The sequence below is a fragment of the Hippopotamus amphibius genome, chromosome 5, assembly GCF_030028045.1.
Source record: "Hippopotamus amphibius kiboko isolate mHipAmp2 chromosome 5, mHipAmp2.hap2, whole genome shotgun sequence".
Taxonomy (NCBI): Eukaryota; Metazoa; Chordata; class Mammalia; order Artiodactyla; family Hippopotamidae; genus Hippopotamus; species Hippopotamus amphibius.
Genome location: NC_080190.1, coordinates 64572717 through 64591281, shown reverse-complemented (window position 1 = coordinate 64591281; position 18565 = coordinate 64572717). Strand labels below are relative to the sequence as shown.

The 18565-nt window shown below is 54.0% G+C and overlaps 1 protein-coding gene across 1 annotated transcript in view; it reads left to right on the top strand.

The window, feature by feature from the left end:
- Window positions 1-18565, top strand: part of LOC130853933 (cadherin-23-like) — a 429317-nt gene that overhangs the window by 372229 nt on the left and 38523 nt on the right. The window contains exons 35-40 of the mRNA XM_057736393.1: window positions 762-1150; window positions 2017-2118; window positions 6177-6326; window positions 7451-7579; window positions 8519-8647; window positions 10781-11008. Coding sequence (XP_057592376.1) covers window positions 762-1150; window positions 2017-2118; window positions 6177-6326; window positions 7451-7579; window positions 8519-8647; window positions 10781-11008 — 1127 coding nt within the window. The remainder of the gene's footprint in view (window positions 1-761; window positions 1151-2016; window positions 2119-6176; window positions 6327-7450; window positions 7580-8518; window positions 8648-10780; window positions 11009-18565) is intronic.

Sequence of the window (18565 nt, the reverse complement as noted above, 5' to 3'; positions counted from 1 at the left end):
AGTTCAGGTCACATACACTGCTGAGGGCTAACGGTTCAAGACCTTTTCTGGGTCAGGAATCTGTTTGAGAAACTAGTGAAAGCTATGGATCCCTTCCCAGAAAGAGTGCATGCCCAGAGTTTTGCAAATAATTTCACGGAATTCTGGGATTTCCTGAGTGACTTTGTAACTATTTTCTTGAAAGTATGTGGGCTGCAGCTAAGGAATTCCAGCTCTAGCTCTTGGTTGAAGCGTGTATTCCAAGGCACAGGAACTGGGGGCAGAGGGAGTGGGGAGAACAGAGAAAGGTGACCCTGGCGCTGGAACCGTTTGGCTGAAGGAACCAAATGAAGGCTTGGCCACTTCTAAGGATGCTGCCCCTGTCTAACACTTTCTAAATCAAAGTTCCCACCACAAGGGACCCCTGATTTCCCCACCTTCTCCTTACCCAAATACCCAAGAGAGGCGCTTGAGCTTGAATTTTACAGCTCCAGGAGCAGAACCAACCCCCTCTAGCATATCTTTCACCTCAAGGCCTGGCCCCAGAGAGGGTCAACAGTGTGTGCTGGGCCTTGCCGTCCTTGAACTTGACCCCATCCTCTGCAGTTTCTCTTGGGACAGTCTGACCCTCAGAGGTGGGGGGTTGTGCACACTGGGTAGTTGAGCCAAGGCCACTCGCCCTGTCCCTCTGGGACAGCAGTGGGTGTGCTGGGGCCCCTTGTAAAGCCACAAGGCATCCCACTCCCACCTGGGACTGCACAGCCTCTTGTGTCCTCCTGCAGGGGATGGTGGCCTGGTGAACTACCGCATCCTGTCAGGGGCGGAGGGGAAGTTCGAGATTGATGAGAGCACAGGGCTTATTATCACCGTGGATTACTTGGACTACGAGACCAAGACCAGCTACCTGATGAACGTATCTGCCACCGACCAGGCACCCCCCTTCCACCAGGGCTTCTGCAGCGTCTACATCACTCTGCTCAACGAGCTGGATGAGGCTGTGCAATTCTCCAATGCCTCCTACGAGGCTGCCATCTTGGAGAACCTGGCACTGGGCACCGAGATTGTGCGGGTCCAGGCCTACTCCATTGACAACCTCAACCAGATCACCTACCGCTTTGACGCCTACACCAGCACCCAGGCCAAAGCCCTCTTCAAGATAGATGCTATCACGGTGAGGGAGGCTGGGGACCAGTACTGCAAGGGTTCTCTCTGAGGGCAGGGAGCTCAGTTCCTTTAAAGCTAACCAGCATTTATTGAGCTCCTTGTGTATGCCCAGCACTCTCTTCTTTGTCATAAAGATAAACATCCCTATAATACATCCCTTTAATATGCAGGGATAAGATAAAGTTTATACATAGGCAACCTGGTGTCTTCTTGTTACTAGACGATGAAAGCTGTGCAAGTCATCATGTATCCCTTTTTACCAGGGCTGTTAGGAAGCTCAGATATAAATTTAGTGCTTCACTGCAATAGCTAGTCTTAGCTAGGTGTCTGGTGCAGCTATGTCTTATCTACTGCCTAGATCTTACTCTTCCATCTTTGCTTTAGTGTGTCTTCTATCAGAACCCCTTCTTTGAAAATAGGCAAGGTAATAATTGCTACAATGTGCCGGGCCTTGTCCTGGGGCATGCTGGGGACGCAGAGATGAACAAGACCCTTCCTGGCCCTCAAAGAGCTCTCAGGCTAGGAGTAGAAGTGGGAATAATCAAGGATGCATATCAGAGCACCACAGGGGAAGATATGAAAAGAACTACAATAGAAGTGTAATGGAGCGGCTCTGGGGCCCAAATAAGAGAGCGATCGTACCTGGCTGGGGAAGCGGGAAGCCTGCACAGTAGAGGTAGTATCCTGGTGGGATTGAGAGAGAGGTAGGATTTCAGTGGACAGAGCTTCATGGAGAAGTCATGCCAGCAGAGGGAGTAATGTGAAGGTGGGAAAGTGGGCAGGATGTCCAGGGCTGGCAAGCAGTCGAGTTTGGCCAGCGCACGGAACTGCTAGGGATACAGTGTCACTGTCCATCTGGCCCCCTCCCGGCAGGGTGTGATCACGGTCCAGGGCCTGGTGGACCGGGAGAAAGGTGACTTCTACGCCTTGACGGTGGTGGCAGATGACGGCGGCCCCAAGGTGGACTCCAGCGTGGTGAGTGGGTCCCCGGGTGAGAGCCTCACGGGTATGGCCTGTCACTGCTCCAAGGCCCCCTCAAGCCCACATCTTCACCAGTCACCCAACATGCAGGCAGGCAGTGGGTGAGGGGTTTCAGTAGCCTAGGGATGGCACTGCAGCCGGCTATGCCACACCTTCCCAGGCAGCCTGAGCAGGGCTGAGACCTCAGGTGGGGGAGGGGGTGACATCCTCAACAGACCACTGCTCAGAGTTGGGGCTGGAAGAGCTAGGACTGCTAACCACCTGCATCTTTGCCTTTTCTCTCCCTCGGCCGCCTCCTGCCGCCCCCGCCTACAGAAGGTGAGTGGCCTGTGGACGGGGGCTCTGCCCTGTGGGTTGTCTGTGGTCAGTGCTGGCTTGGGCCCTGTGTGGCGCTGGGCCTTCCTGCCTCTCCTGGGGAGAGGGCATGTGGACAGGCCTGCAGCTGGTCCCTGCTCAGACCCCTCCCAGCCTCTCCAGCCCACCCACCTGAGCCCAGGTCCCTCTCGAGCATGAACTCCACATCCAGCTCTGTCCTCTCTGCCTTCCATGTCTTGTCAAGCCCCCCATGGGGCCCTGGAGTGGGCATTGCACTAACAAGGAGTATGTGGAACACACAGCGGAAGGAACACTGAGGCCTCATCTCAGCTCTGCTCTTCAGTGGCTGTGTGACACAGGCTAGTTGCTCAACCTCTCTGTGCTTTCTTTCCTGGGGCCTAAAATGGGGATCATGCCAGCTGCTCTGCCTTCCTCAGAGGACGTGATGGAGATGGCAGATAGGAAGCCTTTGTAAGCTAGGAGGTGTGATGGGAGCAGTGTCTGTGAGGGGGACAACGTCCCTCTCTCAGGGCTGGTGTGAGGAGTACGTTTCAGTGCCAGAGCCTGGGGAGTGCTGGACAAGGGCAGCGGTGGGCATGTGGTGTGGATCAGGGCCCTCGAGGACTCCAGGTAAAGGCACAGAGACCTTGTGCCCTTCGGGGAGGGTGACTGCTGAGGTCGGAGGTGTCCGAAGAGATTCCTCGAAGGGCAGGGAGGCGGCGAGCTCAGGCTAGGCGTGGATATGGAGGTGGGTCCCAAGGGCGGGTCGCGGGGTGGCCTCCTGCAGTGGTGATGAGAACACTTAACCATGCAGTCAGCCCGGGTCCCCGCCAGCCAGGTCTGAGGCCCTCTGTAGACCACATGGTGTCTAGCACATCATCAGCCTTGGGTACCACCACATTTTCACCCCCACGGAGTCCCTCTCATCTTAGCCTGAAGGCATAGACCAAGCCGGTGTCCAGGCTAAGAGCCGAATGCAGCTGGCGTCCTGCACCCCACGGCTCCCTGGAGGTGCCCGGCTCCAGCGGCCCTGGTTGTGGCTTGACCATACCCAGAAGGCCCCTCCGCCCGTGGGGCCAGCCTGCGGGGAGTGAGGCCAGGAGCAGCAGTGAGCCCACACAGCTCCCCCTGACCCCCCGAGTCCCCGAGGACAGCCAGTGAGCAGAGCCCTCAGGTGGCAGACGTGGGCAGGTGCCCGGTGTCCCGCAGCTCCCAGCGAGGCTCCTGGTCTTCCCAGCCAGCGCATCGGAGACTCAGAGGGGTTGATGGAGCCCTCTCGTGAGCCTCAGCCGCCCCTCACCCCTGCTGTCCTGAGGAGTCAAGGGGTTGAGGCCAGTGGAGCCTGGTAAGCAGTAGGGACGTTCCCCCCAAGGCCGCCAAAGCCCCTTGTGGACCAGGAGGCCACTTCCTGTGCTTGGGCTGGCGAGGGCGTCTCAGAGCACACGTTCCTGCGTGGGCCCCTATATTTCCACAGGCCCTTCACCCTCCTCCAGGAAGCAGGACTCACCCCCCTTTGTTCTGCCCTGGCTTCCTCTCAGAGACTCCCAGGGGCCATTGCCCTAGAAACACCAGAGCTGTCAGCCCCAAACTTGGAGGTGCCAGGGTGGAGGCAGGCTGAGGGACCTTTTAAAGGCACCACCATTTCCTCTGTGAGGCCGGAACCCCCAAACCACAGCTCACCTACACCTGACGCCTCCCCAGTCCCAGCAGCCCCTGTGGCCCTGAGAGGGGTGGGGAGGCAGCCGGAAGGGGCAGGCTGAGCGGTAGTGGCTCTGCTGTAGGAGCTCTGAGTGACACCCTTGGGCTTTTGAGGGATGGGGGAGGGAGGTTTGGACCATGAGACCCTGTGTGGGGACCCATAGCTCATTCCCATAGATCTTGGTACGTGCCCTCCCCACTCACTCACTGATGCAGACTCCCCACTGCTGGGAGCACCTCATCAGAGCAGTAATTATAGAGGGAGCACCTACTGTGTGCCGGGCTCAGGGTACATACAACAGGAAACCAAATCAGATGCAGACGCTGCCTTCACAAGCACAAGGTAGAGCAGGGAAAAGACACTGATCAAATTATCACACCAATAAATATATGCCACGAGAGAGCGGCTAATTAAGATGTCAGGGAAATCAAGGAGGGCTTCCTGGAGGAAGTGACTCAAGCTGTGATCCCCAGAAAACATAGGAGTTTACACAGTTGAGAAGGAAGAGCATTTCAGGCAGAAGGAACAGCATGTGCAGAGGCCTTGTGGAGGGAGGAAGCATGGGGAGTCCCAACAAGGCCTTGACCAGAGTGAGAGAGTTGGGAGATATCAGATTGTGGGATGCTCTTTTGTTTTCTCCCTGGGAACAGCATGGTAGGCATTATTATGCCCGTTTCACAGATGAGCAGACGGGGGCTCTGGGACTCCACAGAATTCCCTGACCAAAATTCATGATGAGTGGGCAGTGTCTTCACGGGTGAGATCCTGCCTATCTGCCCGGCCGGAAGCAGGACAGGGACCATTTTTTGTTGCACCGCCACTTTTTGTTGGCTCATTTATTCCTTCTAGCATCCTGATTCTGTAGGTGTTCTCGTTCCTACTTTCATCTGAGGCAATGGAAAATCAGAGAGGTTGAATAACTTTTGCCAGATCACGCAGCTAGCAAGTGGTGGAGTTGTTCCTGCTGTGAAGCCTGGGTTTGTTGCCTACAGTTCTGACAACTGCCTAAAATAGAGAAGGGGGAAATGCTGATTAGTAAGGAGTGAGGTTGAAATGGAATTTTCTCTGCATCGTGGTGAGGTTCCACAGGCTCCCCATGGAGTTCTGTGCACACCAGGAGGCAGGTGGGCCTGGGAGACCCGGAGCCCCAGGCCTGAGGAAGGAGAGGATGGGATCTGACCTGGAGTGGGGTGGTGGGAGGAGGCCTCGCTTGAAATTGCTAAAACCCGAACCTCCTCCCCTCCCACCACTGCCATCCCCTCATCAGTGAACCCGAGGGGCACCTGTGACTCTGGCTGCGTGGCCGTGGCCATCCATGGACTGGAAGCTGTACCCCAGCTCGGCCTTCTCTCCAGCCTTGCTCTTTGGACCCTGCAGGAGGAGCCTGAGCTGCGGAGACACTGCAATCTGTGCTCTTTGCATGCAAATTGCCTGTTGCCTGTTGTTATCTCGTAGTTGAAAATTCCCCTCCCTCCCCCACCTGCCCTCTCCCCACTGGGACCACGAAGCCACCTTGTGGCCCCTCTCCTGCTCCTGAGCCCTGTTTGCTTCCCTCTAATCTAAAGGTGCAAACAAAGAGGCCTTTGGGCACTATCTGGTTGCCAGATGTGTTTTGGCTGGCCTGCACAGAAGTTTTTTGTTTTTTTTTTATTAATCACCACCTAATTCCACATAAAAATCTGGATTCCTAGTTCCTTTTGAAAAACAGGAAACTATGCAAATGGCAAGCTGACACCTCCTCACATCTCTGGAGCTGAGTGGCCTCCGTTTCCTTTAGCCGCCGGGGCCCAGGCGTTCCAGTTCTCCAAGGCCCCCCCGCCTCTGAGTACCGTGTGCAGCCCTCCCCCACCAGACTTTCAGAAGAAATGCACTCAGGGCCTCTGTGTAAAGTCCGGATTGGCCTAGGCAGGCTCTGAAAGCTTGCTGACCTTCCAGAACGGATTGGAGGTCTGGTCCCTGCTGGAGCCATGGGGGGACCCCATGTTTGGCCTCAGGGAGAGGAAGGAGGCAGGAGGTCTCTGGCCGTGTTCACCCCCAGGTCTACATCACTGTGCTGGATGAGAATGACAACAGCCCCCGGTTCGACGTCACCTCTGACTCACTGGTCAGCGTGCCTGAGGACTGCCCCGTGGGCCAGCGTGTGGCCACCGTCAAGGCCCGGGACCCTGATGCCGGCAGCAACGGGCAGGTGGGCACCAGTGAAATAGTCCAGATCTGCCCTGTCAGTAGGGGCTCCCGCAGCCCCTCAGCCAGAGGGCGCTGCCTAAGCCGTCCCCGTCCCTGAGCAGGAAGGGAGGTCATCCAGGCTCTGCCGGGCCCCAAGCAAGACCGCCCTGCCCTCACCACAGTCCAGGGTCCAGGGAAGGAGACAGAGCTGTGCAAGCTGTCAGCTCTGCCTGCATCCAGGAAACACAGGGCCCACGGCTGGCATGGCTCGGCCCACGGCTGGCATGGCTCGGCCCACGGCTGGCATGGCTCGGCCCCCGAGGCGACGTGAACACAGCGGGGGCTTAACTTCCCCAGTGACTCCTTGGTCACCTCATCTACAAACCACACAGCGTCTCACCACCCCCACTCCATGTGCCAGCCCTGGGCCAGCCCTCCCCAGGGCCCCAAAAGGACACACTCCCCCTCCCCCTGCTTCTCGTGCCCCCCTCCCCGTCCCATAACAAGAAGTGCTCCCCACCACTGCAGGTTTGGGCACCCCCAGAGCACACCAGTCTTCACACCACTTTGATCTGTCCTACAAATTGGGTTGTGTTTGAGGTGGTTTCCACTGGCCTTTAAATGCTTACACACCTCTAGGGGGCCAAGAGATGCTGGCTCTGGAGTTGGAAGCCTGTGGGTTCAATCCCTATTCTCTTGGACACTTGCAAGCTGTGTGACCTTGCTAGTGGCGGCTTGTTTCTGAGCCTCCTTTCTGAGCTGAAGAGAACAGCTGCCTTTGACGGGGTGGTTGTGAGAGCCGAACAGAGCCATGTGACACCAGGGCCATGCCTGCTCCTCACAGGGCAGCTCAGTGCTTCCCCATCCCCCACCCGGGGAAATCTCATGTGGTGGGACTCGTGCCTGCCCACCTGGCCCCAGGCCAGAATGTTCCCATCCCCCCCACCCTAAGCCTGTCATAGGCCCTGCATCCTTTCAGTGGACCTTCCACCCCCGTTTTGAAGGATGTAACCACTTCTGAATAAAACACATTCTTCTCAATCTGCCAGGCTGAGCAGAGGGCCCAGGTGGGCAGGAGAGCACTCCTTGGCCTGGCCGGCCCCCATTCTTCACCCCTTGTCCCTCACCCTCTCTCTTCCCTGACAGGTGGTCTTCTCCCTGGCCTCTGGCAACATCGCCGGGGCCTTTGAGATCATCACCACCAACGACTCCACTGGCGAAGTGTTTGTGGCCAGACCCCTGGACAGAGAAGAGCTGGACCACTACATCCTCAAGGTGAGCACCAACCCCCTTCCATCCCAAGAGAGCTCAGTCCTCAGCACGCCCTGATGGTCAGCTTCCTGCTGTTACCAAGTGCCGTGGGCAGGCAGCACCCCTTAGGGCCAAGAGTGTGAGTGAGGCTGACCTGGAAAAGAGCATCCTGGAAGGGGTCTCTGGACCCAGAGCAGGAAGCAACAGAGGTGTCCGGCCCTGCTCTAAGAGCCAGGAGAGAAAGCCTGGCAGCTGATAGAGCCCTGACTCTTCCACAAACACAGTGTGACATTGGGCAAGTTGTTTACTCTGTCTGGGCCTCGGCTTCCCCTCTTGTGCAATGGGTAGAAAAACCTGGCTTCCTCTGCTGAGGTGAGAAATAGATGCAGGTGAGGAATCACAAAGGCCACCGCTGTTGCTGAATTACTGTGGCTACCTTGTTTCCTGAGGGGTCTCTGGGGACCCTAGGACCATGTTTCTGCAGGGGTCTGAGCTCTAGAGCACTTTCTGCAGGCCTCTGGGAAACATCAGGGCTCCTAGGGGCAGGCTTGGACTATGGTTAGGACTCCAGCCCATTGCCAAAAAGATTATTTGAGGCTGTTTCTCTGTTTGCCAAAGACCAGATCTGAGTGCAAGGAATAGAGGGCTTTAAGCAAAAGACAGGAGCCCTGAGTCTGGTTGCCAGCCCAGGGTCACAGTCAGGGGCAGGATAGGGAGGTAAAGACTGCGCACATCAGAGTCAGATCGCAAAGGAGGGTCTCCAAACAGATAAGAATTGGGCAACGAATGTTTGCAGCAGGGGGCAGAAGGTGAAAGCCTTGGGGAGAGCCCAAGGCCCAGGGGGCAGGGATGGGCCAGCAAGTCTGTCTGGCCTCTCAGTCCTCCCCACTGAGCATACAGCCCATTTGGACTTCATATTCCAGATCCTTTTAGCCCTGACTTCAGTCATCCCCTTGCTCGCAGGTTGTGGCATCTGACCGTGGCACCCCTCCACGAAAGAAGGACCACATCCTGCAGGTGACCATCCTGGACGTCAATGACAACCCTCCAGTGATCGAGAGCCCCTTTGGGTACAATGTCAGTGTCAACGAGGTGAGGGCAGCTCTGGTGCCCATACAGCTGGACGTCCAGAGTGGACAGTGGGTGTGAGCCAACCACAAAGCACCTGTTTAAATATCTGTCTGGCCCACTAGTCTCTCAGATCACAGGGATGGGGATGTGGCTTACTCATTCATGATTCCATCCCTAACACCTAGGCCAGCTCCTGGAATGCGATATTGTTTTTGTGGTTGGAATGCAAAGGTGAGGGAAAAAAGAAAGTGGCCTTTCACCACCTAGGTTTACCCTGGGAGAGCTGCTTTTAAATAAAACAGCTCATTTTTTTAAAATTTTTGTTGGAGTATAGTTGATTTACAATGTTGTGTTTCAGGTGTACAGCAAAGTGATTCAGTTACACATATATGATGGTGAGTCAAAAATTATCTGCACTCTGGCTGTAGAATTTATTTTAATTAACTTTTAGAAAAGACATATACATCATTTTTCAACAGAATCTCCTTTTCAATACACTTTGTCCATCTGTCAACATGCTTTCATATTCCCTCATTAAAAAATGTTTTAGGCTGAGCTGGGAGCCACGAATGCACCACTGTCTTCACTTCTTCATCAGAAGTGAATCTTCGTCCTCATAGCGCTGCTTTCAGGGGACCAAACAGGTGAACATCTGATAGAGCAAGATCAGGACTATAGGAAGGTGCTTTAACACCTCAAAATGAAGTAATCTATGACAGACTTAGGTTTCAAAAAGTTTGTGTGAGATGGGTACCGAAACAACTCACGGAAGAGCATAAACAGAAGCGTTTGGATATCTGCAAACAAAATTTGGACTGATACTCAAAGGAAGGTGAAAGTTTCTTAAAGAGAATCATTACTGGTGACGAGACGTGGATTCATCTCTACGAGCCTGAGAGTAAACGGCAGAGTATGGAACAGAAACATCCTCAATCGCCGACCAAGAAAAAGTTCAAAAGTCAAGCATCAGCTTGAAAATTGATGCTTACAGTTTTCTGGGATTCTCAAGGGCCAGTATTGGAACATTATCAGGAAATGGTTCAACAATCAACAGTGCTCATTACAGTGAGATGCTTATTGAAGAGCTGAAGCCTAAACTTCGGATTAAATGTGGAAGACTGCTATCCAAGGGTGTTGTGATCTTCTGTGACAACACACATCTGCACCCTTCTACCCACACTGTTGATAGCCTGCAAAAACTTCATTTTGAGGTGTTAAAGCATCCTCCCTATAGTCCTGATCTTCCTCCATCGGACATTCACCTGTTTGGTCCCCTGAAAGCAACCCTATGAGGACGAAGATTCATTTCTGATGAAGTGAAGACAGCAGTGCATTCGTGGCTTGCAGCTCAGCCTAAAACATTTTTAATGAGGGACTATGAAAGCATGTTGACAGATGGACAAAGTGTATTGAAAAGCAAGGAGATTCTGTTGAAAATGATGTCTATGTCTTTTCTAAAATTTAATTAAATTCTACAGCTAGAGTGCAGATAATTTTTGACTCACCTTCGTACATGTAGTCATTCTTTTTCAGTTTCTTTTCCCACATAGGTTATCACAGAATATTGAGTAGAGTTCCCTTTGCCATACAGTAGGTCCTTGTTGATTATCTAGCTTATATGTGGTAGGGTGTATATGTTAATCCCAAGCTCCTAATTTATCCCTTCTCCCCACGTTTCCCCTTTGGCAACCATAAGTTTGTTTCTGATATCTGTAAAAAAACAGCTCATTTATTATTCAGTCCTAAGATTGAGCCACTCCAGGAGAAATTTTGCCTTGCCACTGCTGGGTATCATGCCAGGTTGGACATTCATGAAGGCCTCCCTCAATTCAGACCGTGGCTCTGCCGCTAACTGTCTGTGTGATTTGCACACATTCCTTCCCTGCACCTCAGTTTGCTCATCTGTAAATGGGTTTGACCTCACCTGTAGCATTATAGAGAGGATCTGATGCGTTAACTCAGGTCCCAGCATGCAGTAGATACCCACAGAATGTTCGCCACCACCATCGTTATCTCCCTCATTGTTGCCCCAGGGTAGTCATAGCAGAGCATTCTAAAGGTCCAGATGTAGCCTTTGGGCTCCCAGGAGCAGGAGTTAGACTTTGCCCCAAAGGTCTTGAATCCAGAATAACCGCTTTCCTGCTCTGTCCCCAGAATGTGGGCGGCGGTACCGCTGTGGTCCAGGTGAGAGCCACTGACCGTGACATCGGGATCAACAGCGTCCTGTCCTACTACATCACTGGGGGCAACGAGGACATGACCTTCCGCATGGACCGCGTCAGTGGCGAGATCGCCACGCGGCCTGCCCCACCCGACCGCGAGCGCCAGAGCTTCTACCACCTGGTGGTCACCGTGGAGGACGAGGGCACCCCTACCCTGTCGGTCAGTGATGCAGGGCAGCCGCACAGAGAGCAGGGTTGGGGAGAGGCAGTTCTGCTTTCTGCGCGGCAGGGGACGAGATGGGTGGGAGAGGAATGCTATGCGCTGATGAGTTCTCGACAACTCCTTTACTGCGCCTCGAGTGCATCAGCCTGTGAGTCTTTTGGAGGGATGGCGTGTGCCAAGCTAGGGTGCCAGTTCACCTGCCTCTGCAAGCCACTCAGCCTCTGTTTAGCAGTGCTTGCTCACCCAATGCAGCTCTATGGGACAGTACAGATTGAGCCTGTACCTCAGGGCCTGGCCAGCCCCGCCTCTGCCTGCCAAGTTGTGCTGTGTACCTGTGGCGCCTCTGTGCCAAATAGGACAAGGTGCCCTCTGGCCTCTTCCCCTGCGTCATTTGGTGTGACACGCTGTGGCAACACATCAGGGTCAGAAGGGGCTGATGTCCAGGCTGTTGCTTGCATGGGTGTGGCCACTGCCCAAGGCAATGTGCAAAGTCTACAAAGTTGGAGCTGGAGGTGGGACCTGCAGGGCTGGATGGTGACGGTCATGTGGAGTGATGGGCAGGGGTGTGACAGTTTCTACTGTAATTGGGCTACATGATCGTGAGCGAATCAGAACCTCTCTGATTATTGGTTTTGTCATCTGTGAAAGAGAGATAGTATCTCCTTCATAGGTGGTATTTGGGGAATTGAACTGAATTAGCTCCTGTCTGTGCAAGCACTTGGTAAACCATGAGGAGGAGGAGCGTATCAGCTATCTATCGCCGCAATAATCCTGCACAACAGACCAAATCAGAGAGGCATAACACAACCATTGAGACCTGGCCTAACTGGGTGCTGGTTCTGCTCTCAGCTGAGCTCCCACGTGTATGTGGGGCAGCTGTGTGTCAGTTGGATGGCTGTTCTTTTGGAGGTTGGCTGCCCATCAGCTGGGATAACAGGGCAACTGGGCCACCTGTCTCTCCCCTTCCAGAAGGTTCATCTGTGCTGGTTCACATGGAGCCAAAAAAGGTCCAGGGGAAAGAGCAGAAGCATGCAAGGCCTCTCAAGGCCCAGGCTTAGAACTGGAGCAGGATTACTTCTGCCACATTTTGTTTGCCAAAGCAAGTCACAAGGCCAGCCCAGGTTCAAGATATGGGGGGAACAAACTCTATCTTTTGAAGGAATGAACTGAAAAGTCACATTGCAAAGAGTATAAATATAGGGAGGTGTAAGGATTGGGGACATTCGTGTAATCTCTCTACCCTAGGGACCCTGATTGTAAATGAGGCTTCAGCTCTTTCCTTCTGCCCCTAAAAGGTGACTCTGTTGGACCCCTCTCCTTTGGCAGTGGCACTGTGGACTGTGGGATCAGAGCAGGTCTGGGCTAGGCCTTTTTTCTGGAATGTCTCTGGGGAGGATGGTGGAATTGGTCAATCTCAGGAAACTACATTCTGAAGAGCCCAGGATAATACTAATCACTTCAGCCAATCAGTGGGCCAAATGGAGACACATTTACAGGACACGTATAACTAACTGAGGGGCGGGCAGGTAGGGGTATCATTAATTGTGGTGACATGGAGGGACTCAGTTTTGACATAACCCCTCCCTACCTGCGCCTAGCTTCAGAGTGAATCATCTTCTTAGTCATCTCTCCAACAGCATTTAGAGATATGTTTGACTACAAGTAACAGAAACTTAACTATGGATTCATAAATAAGTGAGAATGCATTTTTTTCACATAACAACAGTTCCAGAGAGAGAATTATAAATGTTGATTTCGTGCTCAGTGATGTCGGAGCTAATGTTTCTTGGCCTTTCCCTCATGGTTGCAAGATAGCTGCTATAGCTCCAGCCATCATGTCAGCCTTCAGGGCAGGAAATGACAAAAAAACAAAGAGCTATGCAAGCCCCTTCTGACATTTGGCTTATTACTTGGGGGGGCCATGTATAACACTGCCTCAAAATAAAAGCGGGGCTGTGTTAGTGAGGAAGAGGTGGGCAGCTCATAGCATCTGCCATGCTGCTCTTTCTCATACTGACCTTGGTGAATACACCACTCTCACCCCCACTTCCCACCCTTCCCTATAACCCACAGTCCTAGAGTTTCCCAGGGAGGCAGATGGTGAGACCCATAATATTCTAAGACCCTTAGTGTGGGAGGCAACATTTGGTTTCCTTTTGGTCCCCAGAAGAAAGCAGAATTAGAGAAATGTGAAGTCACCCTAGCCACATTTAACCACCCACAATGGGTGGGCCATTCCCCAAGCAATCAGAACTTGGGACTAGTCCTCACTGCCAGAAGTTTCATCTGTTGAACAAATCTCCATAGAGATCCCCCCTAGCCCAGTTGGGGACCTGTGAGCACTGCCTCCTCACACTCAGGCCTCTGACATTCTGGCCCTCCTTGAAGCAGGTCTCAGCCTGTTCCAACTCCCTGGTGAGAGTATGGGAAGTTGGGTGGTGAGAAATACAGTCTCTCTTTGTCTCCCTTCCTCATCTTGGTCATCACCAACTCTGCTCCAAGAAAACTCCTTCAGGATGACCAACGTCAGGGGTGGGGTGTATGTATATGTGTGTATATGGCTTCTGGGCTGTAATATAATACAGACAGACAGCGTCAGGTACCAGCAGCTGGAATAACACTTAAAGGAGAAAACTTACAAGTCAAAAAGAATCTTTCCCTTCCATTTTTTTTCTGCTTCGTCATGATGGGAAAAGGTCACTTTTATTTTATTTTTGTTGGGGACACCCTGTTGAAGAACTACAGGGACCACAGGAGCTTTGTTGAGAACTTAGCACTGGACCATGTTTGTTCAGTTGTTTGTTCATTCATTCATTTAGCCAGTATTCCCTGAATACCGGCTATGTGCCAGGCCCCAGAGATACAGAGATGAAGGCAGTGTGTGTCTTGCCACAATACAGTGCAGCTGAGTAAGGGAGGGGATGAGGACATCCATGTGTGGGGCCAAGGTGCAGATGCGGCACTGAGAAGGTCTTGGGGAAGGCTTCCTGGGGCAGGTGACACCTGGGCTGTCTTGTCGGTCAGTCACAGTTAGTATAGCAAAGGGGGAAAGTATATTCTGGATTTGGACCTCAACGTGAACAAAGGCCTAAGAGCAGGTGATAATCCAGGGTGGGTCCAAGAAACCTCAGGTAGTCTAGACCCATGGCAGCATTCAGAGCCCAGAGCAGAGCTCTCTATCTACATATCCTCCCCATGACGTCCTGTCTGGGGCAGGCCCCAGGGGCTGGTCCCAATACTTTCCCAAGCACCCCCTCCACTCCCTCCTGGCCCAGCTAAACCAGGGCCCTACAGCCAGTGACCCGCCACGATTGGCATTTGTCTCCAAGGAGTGCTGGACCCTTGAAGATTTTCTGCCACGGACCAGATTATCACCTCTGGACAATGAACCCCGCAGGGTCATGACTGCCCCCAAGCCAAAGGTGACCAGAAGAGGGAGTTTCTCTGCTGTTGGGCAGATTTCACGGGATGAGTATTTGAGGAAGTAGGATCCTTCCAGGCTCTCCTAGACCAGCCATAGCGCCAAGAAGCCTCAGACCAACCAGGAAAGATCACCATGGTTTAATAGGGGTGCATACATCTGTCTAGAGATGCCCGACAGACCCACACGCTGTCCTGTTCCCATCTACAATCATCTGCCTGGTTCAAGTGAGCCCTCACTGGCACAGGACCAGTCTTTCTGTTGGACAAGGGCAAGTAAGAGTTATTCATTCATTCATTCATTCATTCAACACCAAGTATGTGTCAGGCCTGCACTAGAGGCCAGGAAGTCACAGGTGAGTCGGACACAGCTCTGCCCTCAAGGAGCCTATGGTTAGTGGGGGAAATGGACATATAACAGAGAGTTGGCACTCTGGGATGTGATAGAGTGCTAGGAGGTCAAAGCCAGGAGCCAGGGAAGGTTCTGGACAAGGCATTTGCATCCCTGTCTTAAAGGATGAGGCTTTCTAAGCAGGGGGGTGGGATTTGGCTACAAAGTCTCCCTAAAACCAAGAGAAATCCTATATCCAAGCCCTCCCATCTCTTCTTTTCTCCCTAGGCTCTCCTCCCCCCAGTTTCCTGAGAACATTCCTGCAGAACATTCCTGCAGAACATTCCTGCAAACAGCCTAGGCTGTCCCCACCCAGCTCTCAGCCCCGTATCACCCAGAGTTCAGAACAGCTGTGCTGCAAGGGGCATCCGGGCCAGCCTAGGCCTGCCGCACAATGGTGTGTCACACAGCAGGGGAAGTAGCTGTACAGCCTCAGCCCTCTGCCTCGCTCCAGGCCACTGGCAGCCAGGCCAGGCTTGGGGGAGGGGTCCAAGCAGCCATCAGGAGGCCCCTGCGAGAGGAAGGGCTGGGCCCAGGGAGGAAGGACGGAAGGCAACTGGGAGGTCAGGAGCTGGGCCCCAGCCACAGAGGCACCTTGGCAGGCGGATGGGGAGAGGGAGGTTCCTGAGGGGGCCTCCCTGCTGTGCGAATCACAGCCAGGGGTTAGACAATCCCAGTTAACGGGACCTGCAGAAGACACCTGTCCAGGCAGAAAGACAGAAAATCTCCCACCCCCTGCTTCTGGTACCAGAGTCGCCAGTAATAGCCCCCTGAAAGTCTGTGAGCAGGGGATGCCGCTCTTGGCAGCTCACCTCGTATTTTTCGGGCCGAGGGCTCCTCTGTGTATTAAACTTGGACGTTGCTGCTGTTCGTGAAGCCGGCTTCCCCTGGCTCACGCTCAGGAGACCCCAGCCTGGCCCATTCCCTGTGCCGTACACCAAATAAGCTGGCCTTCTCTGGCCAGCACGATTAAATTCAGGCCCTTCCCATAGCCCTGCTTCTTGAGAATGTTCTGCAGCTGCTCAAACGCTATACATGCGACTGGCTCAGTTCCTCCAAGAGACCCTGGGGCTCTGCGGGTAGATGAGTTTCTCCTTTCCCCATTCCCCTCCTGCAAGCAAGTGGGGTGCATGGGCCGCCATGCTCACCAAGAGTCCTGTGGCTTCAGTGCTGCCAGACAGTAAGGGAAGTGAAGAGACATGTGGAAGGAGTAGAGCCACGGGCTTGTGGGCACAGGTTCATCCCCCAGGGCCTGGTAGGTACTGTAAGCAAGTCCAAGTCCTGGCCTGTAATGCCACTCGCTTCAGTGCAGAGGAAGGAGCACAGGCCTGGGAAGCAGGAGACCCAGGCTTCAGTCCAAGTTCCACATTCACTTGTGACAAGACACAAACCTTTTGGAACCTCAGTTTCCCTATGCATTAAATGGGACAATGAAACCTTCCAGGGTTTTCAGAGGCGAGGAGGGAGAGGGCGGGAAGCGGAGAGTAGGAACCACGGAAGTCATAACACCCAGGAAAGTGTTTTCTAAAGCACAGAGTGTTATCACAGAAGAGGCAAGGATATGGGACACATACTGATCTTCCCTGTCCTGTGCCCAAGGCGGGCATTGCTAGCCGATGTCAGCACTTTCTCATTAAACTATATTGATACTTCAGAATCCCTCAACACATATTACAGGAAGCCGTACCAAGAGCTCAGAGTTGCAAAACGGTATAAAACCCATGCGCCTTGGCCTGCATCATTGCTGTTGAGGAGATCCCATGAGGCCCAGATGAAGCTGCTGGGAACTAGAGCTAGTCAAAAGTCAGAGGTGGCCCTGTCGATTGTGAGTGGTCCAAAGGACAGAACTCTGGCATCCTGGTTCAGCCCATCATCCAGTGGCTATGTCTTAGTCATCAGCTCTACAACTGGGTCCAAAGGGCAGGCTGTTATTAGACCCCTGCCCTAGAACTCACAGAATAGTTAGGGAGACATAGCGTCCATGCAGGAGAGTTGCCCGTGCAAAGCGGGTACAGGGAATGCCCAGTGAAAGGGCTGGATGGCCACTGCTCTCGGTGAGGTGGGACAGATGCTTACCTGGGCTGTGAGTGTCGGCTTCTCAAAAGGACTTTGCAGCTAGCATCCTGGCTACCAATCCCAGTTCCTCTTTCTGCCGTTGTTATTCCCTTTGCGTTCCCTGAGCACGTCTTAGCCCAGCCCCCAGCACAATCAGGCCAGCCCTGGAGAGCTCTAGCTGCCACCCAGGAAGGCCTCTTCCGTGAGGCAGGGCCCGAGTGCCCCAGCTGGGGTGCAGAGCCCCCAGCCCCACCTCGTCCTCCCAGCTCCCCCACCACAGAGCACTCCCTGAAGAAGGTGAGGCATTGGCCCCTCTATCCCAGGCTGTCACATGTAGGTGGGATCTCTGGCCAGGCAGGGGCCAGAGTATTCCCAGGGCTGGTCTTTCGAGACGTGGCCCCAGGGTTCCTGCACACCTACCCCAGTCCATTACCACAGATCCCCACGCAGGGCCAGCCTGATCAACAGCATCTCCGTGGCCTCTGCAGTGTGTTCTCAGAGAGTGTCAATTCCATTCCCTTAGCGTCTCCCTTGAAGGAAATAAAGGCAGGAGATCTTTATTAAATGTGAACATCAGGAGATAGGTCATAGGCCCCAGAACTCCTGATACATCTCTTAACAACCCCTTAGTGCCTAAAAGCACAAATGTCCCTCCCAGGGCCTCAGGCAGTGCCATGATCCATGAGCTTCCTGCCGCAGTCCCACCCTTCCCAGGAGGTGCCAGGCTCCTCCCAGCCCCCTTAGAGGCAGGCACCATGTTCTCGCTCCCCTACTCCGTTCCACACACTCCAGCCCACAGGCACTGAGCCTGTAGGAGCCAGCCACCAGAGCTGGCATCTCCAGAGGCACTACCACCCCAGGGCCAGCACAGAGGGACACCTTGGTACTCTGCCCCTCCCCGCAGCATCAGGGAGGGTGCCTTCAGGATTGCTAGGGCAGGGCGTGTTGTCATGGATGAAGATGGAGCCTGGAGCTCAGAGTAAATTTCACTGAAAACAGGAAACCACGAAGCGGTACGTTCTCTAGTAAGGGTCCAGAGAAGAAGAGCTCAAGGCCACGCAGCAGGAAGCTGGAGAGGAAGTGTGGTGTCTTTCTGCTGCAGGGCCTCCTCCCTCCACACAGCAGCAGTTGGGCCTGGGGTCTGGCAGTCAAATTCTTAGAAGTTGTCTCTGCCTTGAGGTCAGAAGCTGAGGTTTGGGCCAGGCCAGCCTCCTCATTGGGCAGGGACATTCTTTCTGAACTGGGGGATGAGGAGTCTGGTCTGTGGGCTTGTTCTTCAACCCTAGGGGTAGCCTGGCTCTGCCTCGAGCAGGTATCACCCTGCCAGTGCCTCCCCCTGGGCCCCCACAAGCTGTGAGAATAGCACCCTCTTCCTGTGGCAGCTGGCCCTAAGTGTCCATGGCAGCAGATGAAACAGAGGAGCAGACCCCCAGGGAGAAAGCAGAAGCCAGGGTTCCATGCTCTGGCCTCTGGAGGCGTCAGTGCCGTCTCGAGGCCTGAGGCCTGCGCCCACCTTCTCCTCGAGGCCCCCAGGCAGAGCTGGAGGCCCACGTTGGCTAGAGGCCCAGCCTTGGGCCTGAGGAGGGAGTTTTTGGAGTCAGCCAAGGGGCTCCCTGGCTTCAAATGCAGGCCCGGGGCTCACTGCTGCTGGACAGCCTAGCGTGGTTCCTTTCTCCCACCCCACTCCC